This window comes from Crinia signifera, chromosome 5, assembly GCF_055691185.1.
Source record: "Crinia signifera chromosome 5, ASM5569118v1, whole genome shotgun sequence".
NCBI classification, from domain to species: Eukaryota; Metazoa; Chordata; class Amphibia; order Anura; family Myobatrachidae; genus Crinia; species Crinia signifera.
In genome coordinates, this window is record NC_139221.1 from 285412565 (window position 1) to 285439187 (window position 26623).

General features: G+C 45.0%; 1 protein-coding gene across 5 annotated transcripts in view; it reads right to left on the reverse strand.

Annotated features, from left to right (window-relative positions):
* HDAC9 (histone deacetylase 9) overlaps positions 1-26623 on the reverse strand; it is a 468252-nt gene that overhangs the window by 402323 nt on the left and 39306 nt on the right. For all 5 annotated transcript variants that reach the window (XM_083189144.1, XM_083189143.1, XM_083189142.1 and 2 more), the window contains exon 2: positions 15744-15865. In XM_083189144.1, the coding sequence (XP_083045270.1) occupies positions 15744-15780 (37 nt within the window). In that variant the 5' untranslated portion in view covers positions 15781-15865. The remainder of the gene's footprint in view (positions 1-15743; positions 15866-26623) is intronic.

A 26623-nucleotide genomic window follows, 5' to 3' on the forward strand; every position in this document is an offset into this window, starting at 1 on the left:
ATTTTGTATGGGTACCAGTGGGACCCAGTGCTATTCAACAAGGGGTGCCGGACGGGGTCCCGACAGTCGGGATCCCGACAGTCATTAACCCGACGGCCGTAGACTATTTTCCCTCGTGGGGGTCCACAGCGTGGCGAGCGCAGCAAGCCCACAAGGGGCTTTGTTGCACTCACCATGCTGTCTGAGTCCAGGCAGTCGGGATCCCGGCGTCGGGATAATGACTGTCGGGATCCCGACTGCCGGAGAAACATACCACACCCTCAAAAAGTACATAAGACAGCCCAAAACAAGAGGGCCCCACAAGAGTTCCTAAACATAGAAGATGCCGGAAGCCCTGGGGAGACCGCGGCCATGCATTAGAGTTTAAAGGCCACTGGCGCACAGGTGAAGGTGCTGTATAATAAATAATTTATTTACAGACAGACTACAGGTACAAGGGGGCCCTTAATGTTAAGGCATGGCGGCACTTGCGGATCACCAAATTCAAACCTCCTAACTCGATTTTTTGGGGGGCAGTCATGAATTTTCGTGACTGTCCCTCTTCCCACTAGTGGCTGGCAGTGTCGTGTGGTAGATGGGCATCCCCACTTTTTGCTGAATTCTAGCTGTGGGATGACTTGTTTTGTTGATGGTTAATGTGATGATGGGGGATTCCATACTGAGTGTCCACCTTCTATGACATTATCCCCTTGGATTGTTCAGCCTGGTGCTGGTTGTTGGAAAGTAGGGAGGTTTGTTTTCCCCCTAATTTCCATTACAAGATCAGGCTCAGGGGTCCAGAGCCAGTGCAGTTGAGAGAGGAGGGAGCGGGTACTTTTTACCTGGGCCTGGATCTGCTGAAGGGGCCCAGGTCCCGCTCCCCCCTCCCCAATTGAAGGGAGCCGGGCAGTGGTGAAAGAGATGTCAGGTTGCTGCTGCAGCACAGCCTCTCTCCCCAGCCCAGTACACGCTGCTCAGTGCCGTGTGCTGAGCTGGAGAGAGAGAGAGAGAGACAGCTGCAGCAGCAGCCTGTCTTCTCTCTCCCTCTTATTTATTTTTTCATGGGGATGTGGCCCCGCCCCCTCCTGGAGGCCCAGTCTAGGGATGGCCATCATTGCCTTTGCCATTGATGGTTGCCATCGATGGCAAAAGTGCAACTGGCCATCGATAGTGTATAACTATTCAATGGATGACCATCAATGTTTTTGTATATCGATGGTCATCCATTTTCACTGATTGAGTGGCCTGTGAGCCAATCAAAATGCGGGGGAGTGGCTTCGTGGATGTCAGGGGCGGAGCTATGCTCTGTGCCCCGGCACTTTAGGGAAAAAGCAAAAACTAAACTATTCGTTTAAGCTTTACATCGATGGTGGGAAACCATCTGGTTCTCCCCCATCGATGGCAAAAACTATTCGACATCGGCCATAAACCATTGATGATTTCTAATCATCGATGGTCGATGGCCATCCCTAGCCCAGTCCTCCTGTCAGCTCCCCTGTCCAGAGCTGATGACTGATTTTTTTCGTCGAGGCCCCATTACTAAAACAGATCCAGGACTCTCCTGTTTACTCAAACATTTTCTTAAGTGTCCATTCAGTATCTGCATGCTCTCTGTCACCTGTGAAGCTCATTGAGGGGTAGATGTATGAAGCAGTGATAAGGAAGGAGAAGTGATAAATTGCCTGGTACTTTATCACCGGCCAATCAGCTTCTAATTATCGCTTTTTAAACCCAGCCTCTAACTTAACACTCAGGAACTGATTGGCTGGTGATAAAGTACCAGGCACTGTATCACTTCTCCTCCCTTATCACTGCTTCATATATCTACACCTGAGTCCTATTGGAGAAAGAGCACTATAAAAATAAAATGATTTCTTGATTTTATTTATTTAATATGGTGACCTTAAAATCCCTTGTCCGCATTCCCCATGATGTTAGTAATTCATTTTACCATTTTTGCTAATAAATTCCTTCCTTTCCCTCACACCGCTTTATAATGAATAAATCCCCCTTTTCTCCCACTGACAAATGTATTGTTTCAGCAGAAAATAATGAAGTTTAACAATTAACATGCAACATGTGCTCATTAGCTTTAGTATTCTGGGTATAAAAACTGGTACATGGTACTATAGGTATCACCTTGAAAAAGCTGCAAAGCGAAACGCGTTGGTGACTCTCAACACGGGCACCCACCTTTTGGACCCTCTACTTGTCTGCGTCTTTTGTGATCGGACCAGCTTTCCCTAATCCTTGTCAGCCGTTCATACTCCAGGACTAAACAAGCCAGCACCTATCAAGTGGGACCCATAAACTATCAGGCGATCCCTTGACAGGAGAGTGCTGTCTCTCCCCAAAAGTCCATTTGTTTCACAAATTATTTTGTGTTTATTTTTAATTATTTTTAATGAAATAAATAGTTTTATTTATACCACACCTGTTGCATGGTTTAGATGTAGCGCAGTTTAACCATCCCTTTTCTTTCCCATTTGTCTATTTGGGCTTGACACCCCAAGCAACTCAACCCCTCTCCTGGCACCCTCCAGGGACACTTAGGGCCTTATTCTGATCGGTGCGGCCCGATCAGAATATGCGGCCGCGACCGTGCAGGCGAATCCCCGCCTTCCATACGGATCGCCACCTGCCGTCCGTACGCGGATATGTGGCGATCCGCATGAAATTGGACGGGGATACGCCTCCTCCGTCTTGGGAGCAGCCCCTGCATTCGATAGTCGCCGAACATCGAATGCAGGGCCGCACGCTCCACCAGGTCCCGCCACACAAGACCACACGGACACTTGTCCGTGTGAAATCATGTATGGGGGCGGGCAGCTGACATCCGGTGATGTCAGATGCCCGCCCCGTACCCACGCGTCACGGCCTCATTACCATGCATACTCCCCGCGTTTGCATGGGAACGCCCATGAAACGCGGGGCGTATGCATAGGGTAATGAGGCTAAGTAGCCCCTCACGCCCCTCTACGCCCCCTGTGCGGCGTATAAAGAATCTGTGCGGCGAAATCGCCTGCACATGCGCAGAGTGACCTCTGCACATGCGCAGACGATCAACATCGGCGGTCCGTCCGCATGCGGGAATATCCGCACCGATCAGAATAAGGCCCTTAGTGTCCAACCCTCTCATTGTTTCAGCAGATGCTGTGTATTGTGGATTGGAACTGCGAACTGCGAACAGGTCCTCAGTAGAATTGTATAACCAGTCAGATCTGGAGTCTGATCTGCAGAGGATTGGACAAGTGTACCCAGCTTTACAGCAGAAGTTGGACTGAATTTGGGAAACGCTGGGATAGATCATTACTGTGACCACCTGCAGGCATAAATTACAGGAACCAATTAAGACATACAGTACTAAGGGGGGTTATCAATGCTGTCTGGAATATTGGCTACCAAAAAAAAAATTTCAGACATGCCTATTTAATGCAGCCTTTTTTGACTATTGTTTTGACGTTTTCGCCAATGCAGATTCTACTTTTGTTTAAAGTCGAATCTGCTTGGCAAAAATGTCTGAAAAAAATAGTCGAAAACTGATGCATTTTCGACTACAACATATGTATTCACCTGTTTTCTGAAGGTGATGAATTTTCTGACTTCGGCACCGAGAGTGACTAGGTCGAATGCAAATTAGACCGAGAATTGTCGAAAAATTTTTGAATGTAGAAAATATCATTACAGATTAAGGGGACAGGGCACTCACCTATTCAATGGTGCTGTTAGCCATGGCATTATAGGGTGTCACATCTGAATTTTTTTTAAAGTCGAATCTGTTTTGTCAAATTCACGGGCGTTTTTCGTCAATCCGTGGCAGAATACAACAATTTACAGATTTGCCAACACTCAACAGTCAGAACATTGAATTACGACTGTTGAGTTAGTGACGAGTTAGATGAAAGCTTCCCGGGATTCCGGCTGTCGGGACGTTCTGAGAGTCAGAATCACAGATTGAATACCCCCTGAATACTCTCCTAAACATAAACCTGAAACAAAATGAGCTCAAACAAAGAAAGACGAACAGAAATGCACATCCAAGAGGAAAGCTATTTTGCACTAAACAAATAACAAAGGTGACTAAAGCACAGTGCCAGCAGCTCTGCTTCCTGAGTACAGTCTGATGACACCGTAGACTCGGGAGAATCGGCAGCTTGAGAATACAGGTACAAAAATACTCACTGAAATAGCAGGTACAAAAATCCCAGCGGTGACCAAACCAGATGGTGCTATTTTAGAAACGGCCACTTATGAGACTTGCCAGAACAATAGACAGGAATGCCACCTCTCACTTCTCATGCCAACTAAGAACCACATGGATAAAGACGCCTTTTCCATAGATCTTCATATTGTCTATTCTGTAACATCAAATGTACCTATGTGATTTCTCTTTTTGAGTCTTTCAGCAGCCAATTTATATCTGGGAAGTTTCTTATTATGTCCCCACTACTGTATATCAAAAGTCAAGAACCATTTCAAAGTTGAAAGATGGCCGTCACATATAACTTATATACTGCTTAGACTGGCTGTATAAATTCATGATGCCTATCTATTATTGTATAAACAGCATCATTGTGATGCCCGGCCAATACCCCCCCCGCCCCCCGCCCCGCACACGTGAGAATCCCCTCGCTAGCATGCGAGGGAATGTGCACGGGAACACATCCCCTTGCATGCAGCCGCACAGCCAAAGAAATATTCTATGGACACTGACCATCGAATGATTTTTCTGAAGTTCGTAATGACACTGGAAAATGGATAATAAGAATTGTTCTTTTTACTTTGTTAAATCGAAAACGTTAAACCGACTGTAACTAATTTATCTGAATTACTATTACTGAATTACTATTGTTTGTTTTCCATTTTCCAGAATTTGGGTGCAAATGGTTAAGTCTCATATGCTCCAAAACATTGCCAGCTTTTTGTTCCCACCAGTTAGATTGGTGTGTACCCAGCATAACTTTCATCCAACTACTGTAGTTGGATGGTTGGCCTGAAAATCTTGTACGGACTGTAGCAAATGACAATCAGCAATTTGCTCACAAACCCAGGAAAATGGACAAAAACATTCAGTCAAATTGTTTAAACCAAACTCAACTACAGAATCTTGTCCAAGTGACAGTTTATAACCCACTACCAGATTTTGGGACCAAATTACTGTATTATAAATTACATTTGCTATTATCCTGTAACAGATTTATATTCCATCCAACCAACCAGTGTATAGCCAGCATAAATGGATGATAAACTATCAGGCCTGACCCTAAGTCACATGTGTCCCGATTTATTTTTTAAATTGAAAAATATAGTAGTGACGGAGCTGTAATACATGGCAGTGGTGTAATATATGGCAGTGGTGGAGCTGTAATAGATGGCAGTGATGGAGCTGTAATACATGGCAGTGGTGGAGATGTAATACATGGCAGTGGTGGAGCTGCAATACATGGCAGTGGCGTAATACATGGCAGTGGTGGAGCTGTAATCAGGGGCGGATCCAGGATAAAATGACAGGGGGGGCACCATGATAAAAAAGGGTTTAGGTGGGGAAGGGGCGGTGTTAGTGGTGCCAGTGTACATGCTAAGAGAGCGGCAGGAGAGGGTGGGAATGGAATTAAAAATAGGCCCTGGCATTTAAAGTACGCAGGCCCACCAAGTGAAGGAAAAGGCGCGCTCCAGAAAAGGGCGTGTGGCCACTCAACAGGGGGTGTGTCAACACCATATACAACTACACATTATGCAACAAAATACTAGACCCCATTATACTTGCCCCTTACACATGACGCCAAATGGAATGAGCCAAAATTGACATAATCCCACATGGATTGAGCCAAAATTAAAATAATGCCACATGGATTGTGTCAAAATTCACATAATGCCACATGGATTGAGCCAAAATTTACATAATAACACACACGGATTGAGCCAAAATTCACATAATGCCAAATGGATTGTGTCAAAATTCACATAATGCCACACGGATTGAGCCAAATGCATAAAATGCCACATGGATTGAGCCAAAATTCACATAATGCCACATGGATTGAGCCAAAATTCACATAATGCCACACGGATTGAGCCAAAATTTACATAATGCCACACGGATTGGGAAAAAATTCACATAATGCCACACTGATTGAGCCAAAATTCTCATAATGCCACATGGATTGAGCCAAAATTCACATAATGCCACACGGATTGAGACAAAATTCACATAATGCCACATGGATTGAGCCAGAATTCACATAATGCCACACAGATTAAGCCAAAATTCACAATACACTTCATAAACATCGACATTGTCCACCAAAGGCGTGCATTAAACATTTACACCATAATGTCCATTACACGCCATTATGTCCATTATGTGTTATGCCAAACACCATAATGCCTATTAAAAATTATGCTACATAAGAGCAGAGAAGTGCTCATTGCCAAGGGTTCCATGCTCATTGCCAGAGGTTCCATGCTCGTTGCCATGTGGGATTACATGCTCATTGCCAAGGGGGAATACATGCTCGTGGTAAATGGGGGACAGCCGCCACCAGGCAGAAGTGATAGCCTCTGACAGTGGCAGAGCCTGGCTGTATTCAGAGCACTGCAGGTCCCGGCTATTTGAAATAATACCCCTTTGACACCAGAAAATGCATTCCCAGGTTGGCCCCTTTTACACCAGCCTAGTCCCTGCATTTTCTGGTGTGAGGGGGAGAGAAAACCACCCCTGCCCCCTTTAACCAGTTATCTCATTTAACCGGCTCTATCTTCGGAACCAACTGACCCATTTACTGTACATGAGACAAGTATTATATTGAAGAACTTTTGAGTGGGCTTTGAATGATTTTGGTCCAGTGAAACTGGAACGTTTGTTTCCAGAGTAATCTGCCCTCAAAATCATGAACAGCCATGAAATTACATTTCAAAAATAAAAAAATCGGTTTACACGCAATATCTCTGGAACCGATTGACCGATTTGGACCAGCCTGGTATCATATTGAAGGCCCAGACAAAAGTGAAGGATGTAGTTTGGAATTGAATGATATCAACCACAAGCTTCTGTGATGCCAGGGCGGGAACTGGCAGCCGTCGGAACCGGGTGGGGGTCGGAATTGACGGGTCCCATATTATCCTATGGGGAAAAAAACGTTACAGGTTTGCCAGGCGATATCTCCGGTTCCCGGGGGGCTAGAGACACGGGGCTGGGCTTGTTGGAAAGCCCTGGTCCTCAGCTACAAAAAAAATGACAGGGGCACGTGCCCAGGTACCTCCCCCCCTGAATCCGCCACTGGCTGTAATACATGGCAGTGGCGGGGCTGTAATACATGGCAGTGGCGGAGCTGTAATACATGGCAGTGGTGTAGCTGTAATAGATAGCAGTGGTGGAGCTGTAATAGATGGCAGTGATGGAGCTGTAATACATGGCAGTGGTGGAGCTGTAATACATGGCAGTGGTGGAGCTGTAATAGATAGCAGTGTTGGAGCTGTAATAGAGGGCAGTGGCGGAGCTGTAATACATCTGTAGCAGTGGTGGATCTGTAATACATGGCAGTGGTGGAGCTGTAACACATGGCAGGGGTGTAATACATGGCAGTGGTGGAGCTGTAATACATGGCAGTGGTGTAATACATGGCAGTGGTGGAGCTGTAATACATGGCAGTGGTGGAGCTGTAATAGATAGCAGTGGTGGAGCTGTAATGGATGGCAGTGATGGAGCTGTAATACATGGCAGTGGTGGAGCTGTAATACATGGCAGTGGTGGAGCTGTAATAGATAGCAGTGTTGGAGCTGTAATAGAGGGCAGTGGCGGAGCTGTAATACATCTGTAGCAGTGGTGGATCTGTAATACATGGCAGTGGTGGAGCTGTAACACATGGCAGGGGTGTAATACATGGCAGTAGTGGAGCTGTAATACATGGCAGTGGTGTAATACATGGCAGTGGTGGAGCTGTAATACATGGCAGTGGTGGAGCTGTAATAGATAGCAGTGTTGGAGCTGTAATAGAGGGCAGTGGCAGAGCTGTAATACATCTGTAGCAGTGGTGGATCTGTAATACATGGCAGTGGTGGAGCTGTAATACATGGCAGTCGTGGAGCAGAAATACATGGCAGTGGCGGAGCTGTAATACATGGCAGTGGTGGAGCTGTAATACATGGCAGTGGTGGAGCTGTAATACATGGCAGTGGTGGCGCTGTAATATCAGTGTTGGATCTGTAATACATGGCAGTGGTGGAGCTGTAATAGCAGTGTTGGAGCTGTTAATACATGGCAGTGGTGGAGCTGTAATACATGGCAGTGGCGGAGCTGTAATAGATAGCAGTGGTGGAGCTGTAATACATGGCAGTGGTGGAGCTGTAATACATGGCAGTAGTGGAGCTGTAATAGCAGTGTTGGAGCTGTAATACATGGCAGTGGTGGAGCTGTAATACATGGCAGTGGTGGAGCTGTTATACATGGCAGTGGTGGAGCTGTTATACATGACAGTGGTGGAGCTGTAATATATGGCAGTGGTGGAGCTGTAATACATGGCAGTGGTGGAGCTGTAATACATGGCAGTGGTGGAGCTGTTATACCTGGCAGTGGTGGAGCTGTTATACATGGCAGTGGTGGAGCTGTAATATATGGCAGTGGTGGAGCTGTAATACATGGCAGTGGTGGAGCTGTTATACATGGCAGTGGCAGAGCTGTAATACATGGCAGTGTAGGAGCTGTAATACATGGCAGTGTTGGAGCTGTAATAGAGGGTGGCGGAGCTGTAATAGATGGCAGTGGTGGAGCTGTAATACATGGCAGTGGTGGAGCTGTAATAGATAGCAGTGTTGGAGCTGTAATACATGGCAGTGGTGTATTACATGGCAGTGGTGAAGCTGTAATACATGGCAGTGGTGGGGCTGTAATACATGGCAGTGTTGGAGCTGTAATAGAGGGTGGCAGTACTGTAATACATGGCTGTGGTGGAGCTGTAATACATGGCAGTGGTGGAGCTGTAATACATGGCAGTGGTGGAGCTGTAATACGTGGCAGTGGTGTAATACATGGCAGTGGTGGAGCTGATTACTGGTATAATCTGCTCACATCAGCAGTTACACAGCACATTCTCCCTAATGGCTATAGGTTTAAAAAAAGGTACAATGATGATTACCCTACACAAGGTCACAGCTGCTATTATGTCCTCACCTCATATTACCTTCCTATAATTAAGTGCTGTGTCACGTACATTGAGTTGCACATAGGTTCTGGGAAAGAAGTGGTAACTAACGGCAACTGTGGCCAAATGTACTTTACATAAATATGACACTTTTTGGGATGTGTAGTTTGTATATGGAGATTAATTTGTATTCTCTAAAAACATTATTGGGTATATTAAACTTTCCATAGCAACCAGTTTCAAGATACCATATTATTTTATAGAAAGTACTTGCTTACTTGCTAGAAAATGGTTGCTATGGGCAACGTCTCCACTTGTCCTCATAGTATGAGGGTTTGTTGCGCTTTCTTTATGTTAAATGTGGCACACGCCATTCTGCACAGTGTGTTGATTGCGGTGGAACTGTATGCTGTTACGGCAGAGGAAGTGAGCACCACTGGCGGATGCTGAGGTGGTGTAGGTCTGTAGAGACAGGTGCCAGTGTGAGACCGAATTCAGGGCAAAAAGTAGGATTGGTCAGAAAGTTGGATTTTGGGAAGCGATACATGGGGGGATTATTCTGGGTCACTTGCAAAGGCAAATTCACTCTCAGATGGACAAAACCATGTGCACTGCAGGTGAGGTAGATGTTACTTGTGCAGAAAAAGTTATATTTGGGTGGGGATGCAGTGGCAAACGCAGGATTTTCAGAAGGGGGTTTCCAGAGGGGTGGAGCAAAGCACGGAGATGGACACTTAGGTGACCCAGTATATGCCGGGTCAGTTAAAGTATTATAGATAGACCAAATGTATATAAATAATAATAATAATAAAAAAAATATATATATATATATATATATACATACATACACACACACACACACACACACACACACACACACACACACACATACATATACATAAATACATATACATAAATACATATGGGGCGTCAACAGCAGTGTATGACCCCTGGGCATAGCAATGTATTGGGGCCCCTACCGATCCTCCAGCGGTAGGGGTGGGGGAAGCTTTGATGTCCTGCGGGTGGTAGGGGGTATTATATCAACCGCTCAGCTTGTAGGGCCTGGATCAGTAATTTCCACTTATTACACCTTTACTGCACAGATGGTGGGAGATGCGGTGGGAGAAAGGGGCATTGGGCTGAATGAAGAGGCCCTGATACATAACTTCCAGGGTGGTAGAGGATGTTTAATATGCAGAGGAGGGGTGTATAGTGGAGTGGGCTCATTATTCATAATTTTCTGGTGGGAGGACAGCTTGCTTGACTGCAGATATCTCCAGTTCCCGGAAATAGATTTCTTAGATTTGAATGGAATTCAAAACTAGTGAATCCCACCTACCAAATGGTATTGGGGACTAGGGGATCAGAGTTCAGGAGGCAGAGCAATCTGCCCACGAGTATATAATACTACATACCAGGTGTGTGGAGCTGGAGCAGTAACCAGCTGCTGGAAGGCTGATATCTCTGGTTCTAGGAACAGTAGAGACAAGCTACTAGTGTTCTTCAAAGGGGGAGAGTCCCAGCTTTTGGAACATACCCTCAGAAAATTCTAAGTCAGACAGAACCTGAAATATCTGACTGGAAATAACAATTAACAGGCTTGGATGGGGACCACTGCTTTGAAGTCAGATATCTCCGGTTCCCAAGGGCCGATTTTTACAATTCTTATACCCATGGAAAGAAGGGACCCTCAGCTTTCAGCCTAGGGCCCTTAGACTCATGGGGGGGGGTTTCTGGGCATTTAGAACCCCCCCCCCTGCGTGCGCTACTGGGGTGTACTTCAAACTGATATCTCTATTGCAGTGTATAAATGAAGCAGCCAGTATTTACCCTGCACAGAAACAAAATTACTCACCCAAATCTAACTCTCTGCACATGTTACATCTGCCCCACCTGCAGTGCATATGGTTTTGTTTTAATGTATACACGAAGACATCAAGGGGCTTCCAGTGATCTCTGTTACTACTAATGAAACTACAGCTGAACTGAAGTGTGAGATGCTTAGAAACATTTATTTGGGAGTGCAATGGGAGGATGGATACTTGTAATTTCTCTATTATCCCTCTAAGGGCCTGATTCAGACCCTGACACTCGGCTATGGATTTGTCGCCCTGAGTGATAATCAGATGACCGCGCAGGCGCATGGTACACAGGCCATCTGTGCGATCACAGCCAGTGATGGCTAGCCATCTCTGGCTGTTTGTACATTGAGAGACAGGTGCTGGGCGTTTGGGGGCAGCACGCCGGTGTTTTCTGGGAGTGCCCTGGAAAACGCAGACATTGCAGGCCGTTGGGAAGGAGGGCTGTCGACATCAACAGTGGCCTCCTTCTCCCCCCGGCAGCGCCAAGTAAGGCTACAACATGGGCAAAAACTGTTCATTGGTGAGTGACCGCATATGGTTTTTCCCTTGTGGGCATGTCTGCAAACAAATGTGTTCGACCCTGGCAGAAGGTGGTATACATGATCGCTGGGCTACGAAGATTTGCAGCCTGCAGGGGGAACACCCAAGTCATCCGATTTTCTCCGACCATTGAATTATGTGAAACGTGCACGCAGATCTAAGGCTGCTCAGAGCAAGTTTAGATCTCCGTGCACATTCTTTGAGAAGTGGGCGGGCAGCTGACATCTGGTGATGTCAGCTAGCCCCCCCGCACCCGCGTCATCACGACATTACCATAAGAACGCCCAGCAATCTCATGGGAACGCTCATGGGCATTCCCATATGCTAATGGTTTGCCTTGCCGCCCCACAGTTTGTTCGCCGTGGACGCACGTACCCTGCACATGTGCAGAGACAAAACGTCAGACCCCTGGCGAACAAAGGGGTCCATACAAACGGACCTGAATAAGGTTGGTCCTGTATACCTGATTCTCCCATGGTTCTGCCAGGCTGTGATATTCTATCAGCGTTCTATAATAACGTACACACATCTCAGAGACGCAGCAATTCTGATTTCGCTTGGCATCAAACAAACAAACCGGCTAATTAAGGGCTTGTTTCTTTTTTTCCCAAGCAAACAAAATTGCTGTTTTTAATACTTGGTTAAATGTTTAGTGTTTACCAGCCGAAATATATGCAACATCCAAACAATTCTATGGAGAAATGATAGAAGAAGCATTAGTTCAATCCTATTCCGGCTACAAAGCTACTGCATTTCTAAAATTACAATAATGGAACATGTAAATGAGTCTATATTAAATCATCTCTATAGGTCTAATTTTAAGAAGATACTGCATATTATAGTAATGCAGTCATTTATGCAGATACCAAGGCCATTGGTGTTGTGTTTAATAGGAAGACATCACCACACCCTAATGTAGTGCAAGCATGTGACCCCCAGCGCACACCACAGCTTTCCAGAGCTTTTTCCTAATCCCTGTGATGGTGCGCAGCCACAACGACACTTTGCCACTCATAGTGCCAGATTCTCTAAGCTTCAAAGGTGATCAAATGGAGAGTGACAAACAGCCAGCCAATCAGCTCCTGCCTGACAGTTTTCAAACACAGTCTGTGACATGGCAGGTAGGAGCTGATTGGCTGGCTGTTTATCACTCTCCATTTTATCACTTTTGAAGCTTAGAGAATCTGGCCCATCATCTTGCAGTAACAGGCCTGCCCAAAATGTAATACTTCTCATGCTGGGTAGATACTGGAGCGATATTCATGGCTGCCAATATAGTAATCTATATCAGCTGTGCCGCAGCATACACACTGACCAATATCATTCATGAAAATCCACGCTCCCTGTTATAAAGAAACCTGAATTATTTGTTTTAAGGCCCATACACACTGGGCGACTTTGAGATGAAAGCCGTTCAAAACAGTAAGTTTGAGCGGCTTTCAGCTCAAAGCTGCCCGGTGTGTATGGTCCGGCGATGAGCTGTGAACCGGGCCAGATACTGTAGCGGATTTAGGGACAGGGACAATTGTAGTGACTTTAAAATATTGTGGGGCAACACAATAAGCTAATGATGAATTAAAAATCCTTGTAAAATTCCTGCTAATTGGTCAGCACAGACACATAAAACCCTGTCTGGAATACCATCTGGACCGGGAGCTTTCCACAACTTCTGACTCGAATATCCATGGCTTCTCATTTGGGAATAAACGTATTCTCTTTTCCCTAGTTACACCCTCTTTTTGCAAAAATTAAGGTACAGTACATCAAAACCATGGAAGCTAGTGAGTCCACATTGATGCAAGAACCATGGGTTGCTTCATCAACAAACAGGTTCCAATCAGTACATCCCGGACACCCTTGTAAACTCAGCAAACCCCGTCAGGCCAAACCATAATACTCTTATTATTGTTTGTTTATATGGCGCCACAAAGGTTCCGCAGCGCCTAACAATACACAAATGAGCAAAAACAGATAAGAAATTACAGTACAAGACAATTTAGGACAAGTACATGGTTAATATGGATAGTTGCATCTGGGGACAGGACACAGAAGCAATCATCAGGGTGGCAGAGGTTTATATATTCTAAGAAAGGCACATGAGGAGAGAGGGCCCTGCCCGTGAGAGCTTACATTCTAAAGGGGAGGGTTAGACAGACAGGGGTGACACAGAAGCGGTATCAGTGAGCATAAACAGAAGGTTAGGATGAGAGACGGTCAGGTTTTATGCAGGAGGGTGGGAAGAGGTCAGCTTAGTCTTTGATATTTTAAGTCTAAAAAGCGCTGGGTCATCCAAGAGTAGATAGCAGAGAGACAGTTGAAGATATGAGTGAGGAGAGAGGGAGAGAGATAAGGAAAGGAGCGGTAGATTTCATTTATTATCAGCATAGAGGTGATAGTGGAAGTCAAGTGATCATGGGGAGATTCTCTATGCAAGAAATGCGGTAAAAACCCCGTTATCGGGGTTTTTACCGCATTTTGGGATGCTGTAAGCATCCCCCAAAGAAGCCAATGGGCTTCTACCGCATCCCCCGCCGCCCCGCAACGACCCCCGCCGCCCCAATCGCCCCCTCCTCCCTTACCTGTGTCCGGGCAGCACAGCGCAGTGCTGCCCGGACCTTTGAATCTCCTCCCTGCACTGATCCTCTTGCGGGTGCAGGGAGGAGGAGAGCCCGGTGCAGCAACAGCAGCGCCGGGTGTGGGGAGGGGGGAGCCGCCGGGACCTGCTGGGACCCAGCGACTCTCACCGCAAAGGACAGCTCTTAACGTTAGAACATATGCGATAATTATAAATGTGATGGGCGGAGAAGGGGAGCGGAGATTCTTAGAGAATCTCTCCCCATATGAGCTCACCCAGAGAGGACGGAATGGGATCATTCGTCAGACTGCATTTAGGTCTACAAGCATTAGGTCTACTGCTTACTGACACCATAACAGCTATGCTGGTGTTAGATGTGCGTCAAGGCTCAAGCCCAAGAAGTATATCTCCGAGGTGTCACCTACAACTCAACAACAAGGAAACAACAATGTTCTGTAGGTGGAGAATACTACTCAAATGCGCCTTTGAGTAGTAAACTCCACCTCTATTGTTGTTTCCATGGTGACTCAGTGCACTCAACACACTTTTTTATTCTCTCTCTATGCTTAGATGGTAAAGTATCAACAAGTCGGTTAAAAAAAAAATCTTGTCGACCTTTTGACCATGTCGAACTAATACATGTCAACCTTTTTCATATGTTGACCTTTTGACTGTTAATCAATAGTGGTCAACCTTTCGACAGTCGACCTAATGCATGAAAAATACATGAAAAAAGATGCTTGTGAAAAAAGTGCACCAAACAGTACATAGGTAAAATATATAAGTGCACGTATTACAGGGCTTTGTGAAAAAAAAATGCTTCTGAAAAAGGTTATAATAAATTTAATTTATTTCATCTAAATGTTAACATTTTTGTGCTAAATGGTTTACATCAAGGCTGGCCAAACTGGTCCTCGAGATCTACCAACGGTCCACGTTTTCCAGATCACCTAGCTGGTGCACAGCTGTAGTCATTACTAAAGCTATGTACACACACTTAGTTTTGCTTTAGATTCAATGTTAAGCCCTGTACACATGCATCGATTTTCCCCGATTTTCGATTAAATTTTGCTTATAGAAGCAAAATCGAATCGAATCCTAAACGAAATCAAATGGTTTTTGTGTAATTTTCGATCTACATTCGATTCGATGCGCGCTCCCGTTTTCACAAAATCGAACAGAAAAATCTACTGTGCAGCCAAGGAAATATCAAATCGATCTAGTAAATCGAATGTGTACAATGTACCATGAATGTATATCAAATTATATCAAATTCGATATCGAATTCGATATCTAATGCAAAAGTACAGATCTAATGCCAAATCGAATGGAAACATCTAATGCCAGATCTAATAGAAAATCGAATCTAACATCGAATCAAAAGCAAATCGATGTAGATCTGGCATTAGATCTTCCCATTCAATTTGGCATTTGCATTAGACATATAATATATATATTTTAATATCGAATTCGATTTACATTCATGGTACATTGTACACATTCAATGAGCAATAAGTGACAATCGTACAATATTGTATTTATAATTATATATCAAATTATATTTCAATTTGCTCAGTATTAAAATACCAATAAGAAAATCAAAAAAGCCATAATTAAAGTAAAAATGTATATGAAAGGGCTAACCTGGCTGTATGGTTGAACTCATGGTCGGAGAAGACATGCTGACCAGCTTTGATAGAGATAAATCCCAGATCTTCTTCTGATAATGAAAGTCTTTCCAATGACCAGTAATTCAAAGGCAAGATCTAGAAAAAGGAAAGAGACAGTTTGACCTGAACTATTCAACTGTTATGCAAACTGAATATTTAACGAGTTCCCTAAGTTATCTCCATAGCACTGTAACGGATATTGGTGTTAAATTAATTTCCTTACTGCATGGGAGCTGAACTTGGACGCTATTGCATACGGGCCGTGATGTGATGCAATATATTTGTGAAATACGTCACTCACATATGTATTTTGACTACACACCAGTTGATGCATTTAACTATATATCATTTATTGGATGTATAAATGATATATTGCATACCTCCCAACTTCTGACCTGAAGAAATAGGGACACTCGCGCGGCGAAGCCGCGTGAGCACCCGAAAAGGGGGCGGGGCGTATGCAAATGAGGACACAGCTTATGCTAATTAGCCGCAACCTCATTTTCATACGAGAATAGACGCTGTGCGCATGCGCACAGCGTCTATTCTACTAGATTGGGGGGTCTCCCAACTGCCACCCCCCGCAGCGGGACAATGCCTGCCACGGGTGGGACAGCGGGACAGGACCCGAAAATCGGGACTGTCCCGCTGTAATCGTGACAGTTGGGAGGTATGATATTGCATAGTGGGTACCCAGCATACAGTAAGGGACTTAATGATGAACAGTGGAGCTGAAAGAGGAGGGGGGGCGGGGTACTTTTTACCCAGGCCCAGTCTGATGGAGAGGTCAGGGGCCCGCTACCCCCCTTCCACTGCTCAGTGCGGTGTGCTGAGCTGTGGAGAGAGACAGCTGCAGGGGCAGCCTGTCCTCTCTCTCCCTGCGCTGGTGGTGCACATTCCCACTGGCACCGCCATCGGCATCCGACTACCCAAATACAGTTTTTTCTCCACAGGGGGCATGAACTAGCCCTAGGAGGCCATGCCCCTTCAATTTACCGGGGACCGGACAATCTATTGGTGCCCCTGGGTGCACACACTTTGGGCATGATTCTGGTTCACTCGCAGAAGCAAATTCTCTCTCTAATTGACAAAAACATGTGCACTGCAGGGGGGGGGGGGGGGGCAGATGTAAAATGTGCAGAGAGAGTTAGATTTGGGTGTTATTTTGTTTCTGTGCAGAGTAAATACTGGCTGCTTTATTTTTACACTGCAATATAGATATCAGTTTGTAGCACAAACCCCACCCAAATCTAACCCATATCTAACTCTCTCTGCGCATGTTACATCAGCCCACCCTGCAGTGCACATGGTTTTGCAGTTTGACTGACAGGAAGCCAGCGTTTGGGGGGCGGTAATCTGACATTTCCTGGATGTGTCAGAAAAAGAAACACAGGCGTTTTTGAGGAGGGTCTGTGAGTCAATGATGACCACTTTCACCCTGTCTCAGTCACAGATTAGTGGAAGCCTCAGAGTTACCCACAATGCACAAATTCGCAGCCCAGCGAACAGGGCTGATATAAAGCCCAAAGTTGGGAGGTACTGTACGATTTTGGTCCTGAGCGGATATGGGAGACTTTTTTACTGTATGTATTTTTTAAATGTGCATTGCACTTTAATAGAAATATTTTGCTACCATTGTTAAGAGCGCAGAAGTACTGTGATCTCTACCAGCAAAACAACAAGCCGCATCCTATCTGTCTTTGTGCGAAATGGAAAATAAAGTTTTGTTTTTTGACTAATTGATATATTGGCCTCCTTTTGTGTGTGTTTGTGTGCGTGTGTGTGTTTAAGACAAAAGGTTTGTTGAAAATACCACCAAACATGGCATGACAACTGAAGGATGAAATCAAAGACACCTATCTATGGTTAATATAAACACCACCACATAGAAATATAAACTCTACACCACTAAAAGACCTTGAGAGAGGCTCTCCAGACACTGTGTGTGTCACTGACATTTCACTTTCTGTTATTTCATATAAACACCTGCTACTTATATTAAAGGTTACTTTAAAAAAATCTCCCTTGAGAAGTTTAAAATAAAATTTAAAAAGTGTCAAAAGTAAAACACACACAAACACATACTGTACATACACCATACTTGACTACTATCCCAGAAGTTGCAGGAGACTCCTAGGTTTTTTTGTAGTCCCCTGCACCTCTGGAAGAGAAGGTGGCTCTCCCCAATCTAGCCTACTTTCTAATTAACTGGACAGGGCAAGGAGAAAATCACCATAATTGTGGATCTGCAGACCGGAGGCAAGTCTTAACAATTCAATTTATGTCAATAGGCCCTGTCTCCTAGCCAAGGACCTACAACTTATAACTTTCTTCCTGTTGTGGGGACAGGGACTAATGACGTGACAGTGCATCCCCTGAAGTGGCCTGCAGCATCTTCTCTCCAGGCTTCTCCCAGAGAGGAGACAGACAAGGTAGTTAAGTATGAGACACACACGCAGCAAAATGTCATCCAGATGCTTTGTGATTCTCAAAATCTAAAAATATAGCAGATTGCCAACGGTATTCCTGCGTGAGATAAAGTGATCTAAAGTAGGACTGCCATGTCCACAAAGCACAATCACACATGAAATGAGGATTTGTCTAGATGTCTGTGTGTTATAATACAAATTATCTGCTGTAATTACACTTTCATCCATCTCTCTGATGCTTCATTGACCATTTTCTTTACACTGATAGATTCTGCTGTGGATTGTGCCCCCGCTCCCAGCTTCGCATACTGATGCCCCTAATATAAGCAGGAAAGGCATAAGACATGTAACCAGCGGCGACTGTACCCCCTGGTCTGCAGATCACACCACACTTTGCAAGGGGGAAGCTGGTCAGCATGGAAAAACATACGTGCAGAGATGTATGTGACATATGTGCTGGCTGCAGGTCCCCGGGGATTGGCAGCGCTGTGCCTATCACAGCCACCGCTGCACCTGGGACAAAGCATTCAAAGCACATTTCCTGTGAAACTTAGCCAGTGGGAGTCTGGGGGCCGGGTTAGAAGGAGAGGCTGTGTCCAGGGTTCTGCATGGTGCCTGTGATAGACATAGGGCTGCCGATCGCCAGGGACCTGCAGCTAGTACATCTGTTACATACAGTATTACACTACTAAGCCCAGGGCTATTTTTCTGCAGGCTCCAGCAGGAACTGTGGCCCTTATTCTAGTTCACTCTTTCTGACAAAATATTTCTTAGATGGACAAAACCATATGCACTGCAGGTGAGGCAGGTGTTACTTGTGCAGAGATAATTAGATTTGGGTGGGGTTTTACACCTGCCTCACCTGCAGTGCACATGGTTTTGTCCATCTAAGAAATATTTTGTCAGAAAGAGTGAACTAGAATAAGGGCCACAGTTCCTGCTGGAGCCTGCTGAAAAATAGCCCTGAATAAGCCTCTACATGTAACTAAAGCTTTATGCTATAATGGGGAGAAGGGAATTGGACAAATACATGTGCACGAGCTCTGTAATAATGAGTTGTAAAACAAGCAGTCTAAATCCACAATCATTGGTTAGGGTATAGCAGTACCGATCTATGATGTGGGGGTGCACCCCAGAGAGTAAAAATAGCACCAGAAAAAAAGGGAAAGAGAAAGTCCTCTTGTTTTGTTGGGGCACTTCTTATCAAACAAAGCATTTAATAGTCAATGAACACAAGGTTTGTGGTGTCTCTAGAAGAAGTGGATTAAGGAGGTCATTCTGAGTGACCCGCAAAGCTGCGAAATCCACAGATTTGCTGGTCATGTAAACGCCACCTGCATGAATGCCCACCCACCACCCACACATAGATTACACCCGCATGCATGCAAATGGCTGTTTTACATAAACATCCATTCGCAGCTTGTGTGTGGGGCAGAAATCATGCGGTGGTCCCGACCATCAAATGATTTCTCAAGCGCTTGCAAATCTAAATCAGTTTCTGCTGACGTAGATCTGTGGTGCCCCTGTAGGGACATCAGGTGACGTTAACTGCCCACCCCCCACACCTGCATCACAGCCGCATTACCATGGCAATGCCCAGCATTTTCATGGAGATGCCCATGAAACGCTGGGAGTTCCGACCCACACCACCCCCCCCCCCACCCGCACTGCTGCGTGCAAATAAACAATTCACTGCACCCGCTAGTAAACAGTGGCTGCACATGCGCATAAACATGTAGGTGCATGCGCAGTGCATCATCGCTCCGCTGTACGAACGCGCGGGGGAGCGATCCAACCTGAATGAGGGCCTGGGTAGTATGAATCACGTTTCCTTACTGATTAGTAACATTCTTTGAATGACAACAATATGTTGTGTCTGCAGCAGAGAATGTGATAAATATATAAGTAACAGTAGCACAATGGCTACATCACAATCCTATACCTTGATTCAATGCTGCAAAGCCAGCAAATATATAGAAATAAGTGTAGTGGTGCAATTGTGCGGTCAGATATCGCTGTGTTACAAGCACTCGTGGAAAAAGTAGGTGCTATATGGGCAATTGGAAAGGTAATAATCTTACAAATCATGTCAGCGAGTTTTTCTTTTGCTCAGAGTTACCACAGAAATTAGGATTAGCAGACCTCACATGGGGGGTTATTCTAGTCCATTCTTTCTGACAAAATCCTTCTTAGATGGACAAAGCCATGTGCACTGCGGGTGGGGCAGATGTAACTTGTGCAGAGAGAGTTAGATTTGGGTGGGGTTTTACTTCAAAGTGAAATCTATATTGCAGTGTAAAAATAAAGCAGTCAGTATTTTCCCTGCGCAGAAACAAAATAACTCACCCAAATCTAACTCACTCTGAACATGTTACATCTGCCCCCCCCCCCTGCAGTGCACATGGTTTTGTCCATTTGAGAAGGAATTTGCCTTTGCGAGTGAACCAGAATAAAGGCCAGTATGTGCTGTTTTCATAAGGCTGTTTTCATTGAATTTTGTACTTATTGACTATTAAAAGCTATGTTTAATAAGAAGTGTCTCCCAAAAAATGAGAATACTTTCTCTTCCCCTCTTCTCATGTAACCAAAGCTGTAAGGAGGAATTCAATTCATCCGCACACCCGATGCTGGACGTCTATGCTAATGGAGATCTATCACAGAAAATCAATTGCTGCTGTTACCAGATGCCAATTAGCATTTAACCAAGAAAGAACCAAGTTTAGCCGCTCAAAGAAGCAAATTTTCGCACATGGGTGTATAAACATCTGGGCTTGGGCAATGAAACTACAAACACATTTTTTTCTAGAACCTTTTAGAGAAAAAAAATATAACCCTTTTCACATCGCAAATGCTGGGTCGTTCTGGAATTTGGACACGGGTCAGTCCCGGGAGCGACTCTGCATTTGCGAGGTGAAGCTTCCCACAGCGATCTGGCAATAAGCCGCTTCATTGATGTCATCGAGTACCAGGGGAGGAGGTAGGGCTTGGAGCTGAGGCTGCCCCCTCCCTATAGTGTGAATGGGACATTGTTTGCTTGACCTGGGATAACCAATTCACACTGTCCAGCAACCCGGGTCTGACCGGGGAAAACCCTTCTTTTAACCCAGGTCCGGTTGCTGGAACTAGGATGTTTAAAAGGCCCTTTCACACCGTACAATGTCCAGGGTCAGACCCAGGTTATTAGCACGGTATAAAAGAGATATATGTGTGCTGCGGGTAATGGGCGTCTGATCGGAACAACAATTGAACAGCTCTGATAGACACTAATACAATAGATGGCCAGTAGGGGTTGCATAGAAATTTGAACCCCCCTCAAGTGTTTATGAAGTATATTAAATATAGCGATTCCATCATTTTGAACTCCCATAGGACATGATGTTATTCTTTCAGTCCAGTATTTTGGGTTGCAGATATTTGAAAACCATCGTAGAACATAAATTACTGTTTTGTTTCCAAATGTAAAGTGCTGGAACTATGTAATTATATGTTAAGAAATACATATATTCTATGTGTATCATGAACTTGTACTCCTGACCAGTAGTGTGCTGGAGATCTAAGGAGCTAAACAAACTGGAATCTACCCAATAATATAATTTGATCAATGGGCTATGCCAAGATGGTGGCTACATGGCTGCCAGAGGACCATTAGCTCTGTCTGGAAGGAACTAAAGAAGTGCAGTTCAGGGTTGTCATTCTATGCTGGCCAGAGAGCAGGTTGCTGGCTGAGGTGCTAGGTGTATATAGACAGTGTGTTTCCTCAGACAGAACAAGCTTGTAGCATTAACAGACTGCATTTAAACATACATATAATATACATATTATGCTGAGTATGTGGCTGTGTTCCTGTTATTGAGCATAGTTGTTTTCTACACAATAAGGAGATTTGAACCTAATATGTTTGTAGTATAACACGTGTGGTAATAAGTACAGTATTTTTGCTAGTAATGCCGGTTGGGAACTGAACTGTTGATCATGGTAACAGAAGATCTGTCTGGTATAAAGTAGTCATCAGGGCATAAAGTGGTCATGCAGAGGTGGGGGAACTCGTTTCTTTATGCCACCTAATTGCACCCCATCCCCTCACCCCATTAGGTAGAGACAGGGCCAGTGGTAGGGTATTTGGCATCCCCCTGCAACCTACAATGCTTTCCTGTAAGAATTACTGTGCAGGGCCAATGTGGAGGTTAAAATGTTCCACCTCACCATTAGAGGTGGTTGAACTCAGTTATACCCCATTCTCCCGCCCTCTAACCCCTGGTAGTCATCATTTGTAGTATTTACAGTTTGTTATTTTTCTGCTGATTATATGACATCTGCCAAATTGGTGGGGTGGAGTGTAGTGGTAGGTGGCAGGGAACATAGTTCTACCACCTCTCCAGGACTACTTGAAATCCTGCCCATACCCCTAGAAGAGAAGGCACCCTTCCTGTATTCTGCCCACTTCCTAGTGTAGTGGGCAAAATGGGAAGAATAATAACAGGAATCCGCAGTCCGTGGTGAGGGGGCGGAGCCTGATGGTGCAATTCTGTTGATTGCAGCATTTAGGCCTTATTTAAATATGTGGGCAGAGCATAATGATGCGAGTGCTCTGGTCCCACCCCCATCACAGCCCACCTGCTTGTCCTCACCAGGGCAATTTAAAAGTAGGTAAGTACGAGAGCCAGCATGCCCTCCAAATACTGGTCCCTTCTACGCATCTCAGAACAGCAATATGAAATGGTAGCCTGCTCACACGGCCTGGTGGCCTAACTACATCTTTGCAAATACAGTATATGCAACTAAGATCTCTGAATATCATGTAGTGTTTGTTATTTTATCATTATGATTTCACCATTGTTTCTTTCACTGTATGTATACAAGTATCAGGCACGTATATATATTTTATTGAATTACAATTTGTAAAAGCAGCAAAAAGCTATTTGCCGGTAAGGAAAGATTTTCTGTGTAGTCAAACTAGACCAATGGATTTTTCCATTCATTCCTTCCTCAAGACAGCGGTTAACGGAAACATACTGTCATCTCTAATGGAGTAAACCCCTAGATCAATGCCTCTTCCCTGAGTGGGCCTTCCTATACATTACCTTGGTACTGTACAGTATCCACACACAGCCAATGTTTGTCATATAGGGGGTCATTCAGGTGTGGTTGGATTTGCATTCACAGTGATAGTGCTGTATGGTAGTGCAGCAGGAGATGTCTAATACAGTAGTGACCCTAGAGCACAGCATCGGGGGACATATGGTACCTGTAGTGCCGCCCATGCCATCCATCATGGGTGCCAATAAATATCTGTGCTACCACAGACATTCCTGGCATCTTCCCACACCTTATCTGGCGTCAATGTGCCTCTGTTTTCACAATCAATGACAGTCTGATACAGACCAGTGTCCTATGCCACAGGATCCAGGCATAGAACGGGCCATGCACATGTGCAAAGTACCAAAACCGGTTCTTGCACCGATGGGCACTCTAACCACCAGACCTGAATGAGGTCCACAGTTTTCCCAAGTTAACAAGTATAATCTTTAAATCATTGTGAACTGTTCGTTATTGAGATATGATAATAATAAGTTTGTGGAAAGTGTACTAAACCCTGCTGGAATAACAAGGGATGGGGATACCATACCCTCCAACTGTACCGATTTAGCCGGTACAGTACCATTTTTTAATGGTCTGTACCGGCTAAATCTAACTGTACCGAATGCACTGTTTTTGTGCAGCCAGCTCCTCCAACTCTGGGAATTGTAGTTTACTATTTGTAGTTTCACCGTTGTAGTTTCTGGTGTAGTTTCCTACACTGTTGGCTGCTCTTCCGGCAGCATGAGCTGAGAGGGGGAGTTGGTGGCCAAGAAGACTACATCTCCCAAGGTACCCTGCGGGGGGGACTCAGTGGGCTGCCTCCCCCTGCTCACACACACACACGCACAGGGCGAAGGTGTTGGGAATAACAGACGTCGCCTCATTAGTGAAGGAATGCCAGCCCTCCCGCTACCACAGCGCACATGGCCGAGGGCCGGGGACTGATGCTGAGCTGGCCCGCTGAGGAAAGACAAGGTGGGCGGCAGAAGTAGCAAAACACAGCATGTGTAGGGGTGGGGCTGGGTTGTTATATGTGTTAACTCCACTTTCTGAGAGTGCTGGGAGTCATCTTGAAAAAGAAAATGCACAGTACACATTCGGAAAGGGGGTGTGACCACGCCACTTTAACTGTGGCCACGCCTACTTTACAAATGGCCACATACCCTTTCCGAATGTGTACCGGTTTCTGCCCTTCAGATGTTGGAGGGTATGGGATGCCTGAGGGATGTTAATGCCTGTTGGGTACAGATTTTAGTCTCTTACTGTATGTCATAATAATGTGATATCAATACAACCTTGCAGATTGCTTGCAAATCCTCCTTTTAACTATCCTCTGGGTAGTATTGGGGTGTGCTGCATTAGTTATAATAGTTCTTGGAGGTCTCTTCCAAACATTCAAGCAAACCATAATAGTAAATAGGAGAAATTGCAAGTATTATTAGGGAAATTACCATTTCTGCTAGAAGTATCTATAATGAGAACATTGCATTAACTTTTCCTTTCTTTAGTATTTGAACTGCGTTACGTAAACTTTGAATTAACAAAAATTGTTGCACAATAAAAGTTCATCTAGAACGCACCATGTTCTAGGTGTGAATTACATTTTCTCCACCTGCACTGTCTCAGTCACACCTAGAACATGGTCCTTGTAGGAATCCCTACCCGAGAGCACAGAAAACTTATGGTATGATAATAAGTTTGGAAATAAACTGGGATAAGGTAACTTATTCTTTTCAAACATGTTACTGTCAAATTCTTTACTTATAAATAGCCTAATTCTCACCGGGCAGTGGCTCTGCATGAATAATTCTAGGCTGTGAAGTTTATGAATATTATATCCATATTTCTTTCTGATCCCATCATCAAGGTCAACATAGTTTCCAGCATTCTGGATCGCACGCTTAATTTATCTCTCAGGGAATATCACAATTCTCTGCTTATTTTTAGCAACATCTACAAAGACAATCCTCGATTCTTTATGAATTATGCACAAACCTTTTTTATTTCTTTCCTTCCCAATGAATAACAATTGAAGTGACAAAAATCAGTCGCCCATTCGTCTCTTCCCAGGAAATGTCACAGACACTGGAAATTGTCTATATAAGGATTATTAAATAATAACATGGCTGTTCTGCTTGACTATATATCAGATTGGGTTTATTTTTTATAGGTTTATTATTACAATTAAGGTAATCTATGCATTTTTTCACCTAGCGGTTAACTACTTTCTATCTATGTCCTTTGAGAGGCTAAGCTGAAACTAAGTGGCAGACACATCACAGGAACCTGGAGGAGTAATGAACCTTAACTGCACTTCACTGCTGGCACATAATGTATAGATGTTATTTTCATCTAAGTGAAAGAATGGATCTCTTTATGGGAACACTGTAAACCTCTTAACGACTGATTATTGCCCTTGGTGTGCATCATGATACTAAAAACCAGTGGCTGCTCCAGAGGAGGAGTTACAGCATGGTTCTAAATTCAAATAGGAGAGCCACGCCAACTGTCAGTGAGTCAGTTTGCAGTGGCAGTTGATGTGGCTGTGCTATTTGAATTTTGACCTGTGCTTACAGCCCTACTCTGGAGCCGACACTGCTCAAAACCACACCTTAAATAGATTAAGATGAGGAGACATAGATTTGTCAAAAAGGTACTCTTTACTTAGAAGGGCGCCCACGATTTTGATCGTGGGTATCGTTAGTAAAAAATCTCGGGCATCTCGGGGATTGAATGCACTAAAAAATCGGGTGCGATCAACCGACGAGATGCCCGAGATTTCCCATAGGGAACAATGTTAAATGTCTCAATTGACCCAATTTTCCTGTTCAATGCCTCAATTGACCCGATTTTTCCATAGGAAACAATGTTAAATGGGCCACAGAGGCCAAATAGGCACCCTGAAGTGTATAATGGCCACCCGAATTGTAAACGCCACCCCACGATCAACGTCAACCCGATGCGTGGCGAGCGCAGCGAGCCCGCGAGGGGCGGCGGTACGCGTCCTACGACCTTTTCATACCCCCACTATCCACGTCGGCGTGGAGTTGAGAATAGAAAGTGTGGCGAGCGCAGCGAGCCACCGAGCCCGAAGCGTGGCGAGCGCAGCGAGCCCCGCGAGGGTACGCGGACAGCTGTGAAGCCCGCGAGGGGACGCGGATACCTGTGAAGGTATCCGCGTCCCCTCGCGGGGCTCGCTGCGCTCGCCACGCTTTGGGCTCGGTGGCTCGCTGCGCTCGCCACACTTTCTATTCTCAACTCCACGCCGACGTGGATAGTGGGGGTATGAAAAGGTCATAGGACGCGTACCGCCGCCCCTCGCGGGCTCGCTGCGCTCGCCACGCTT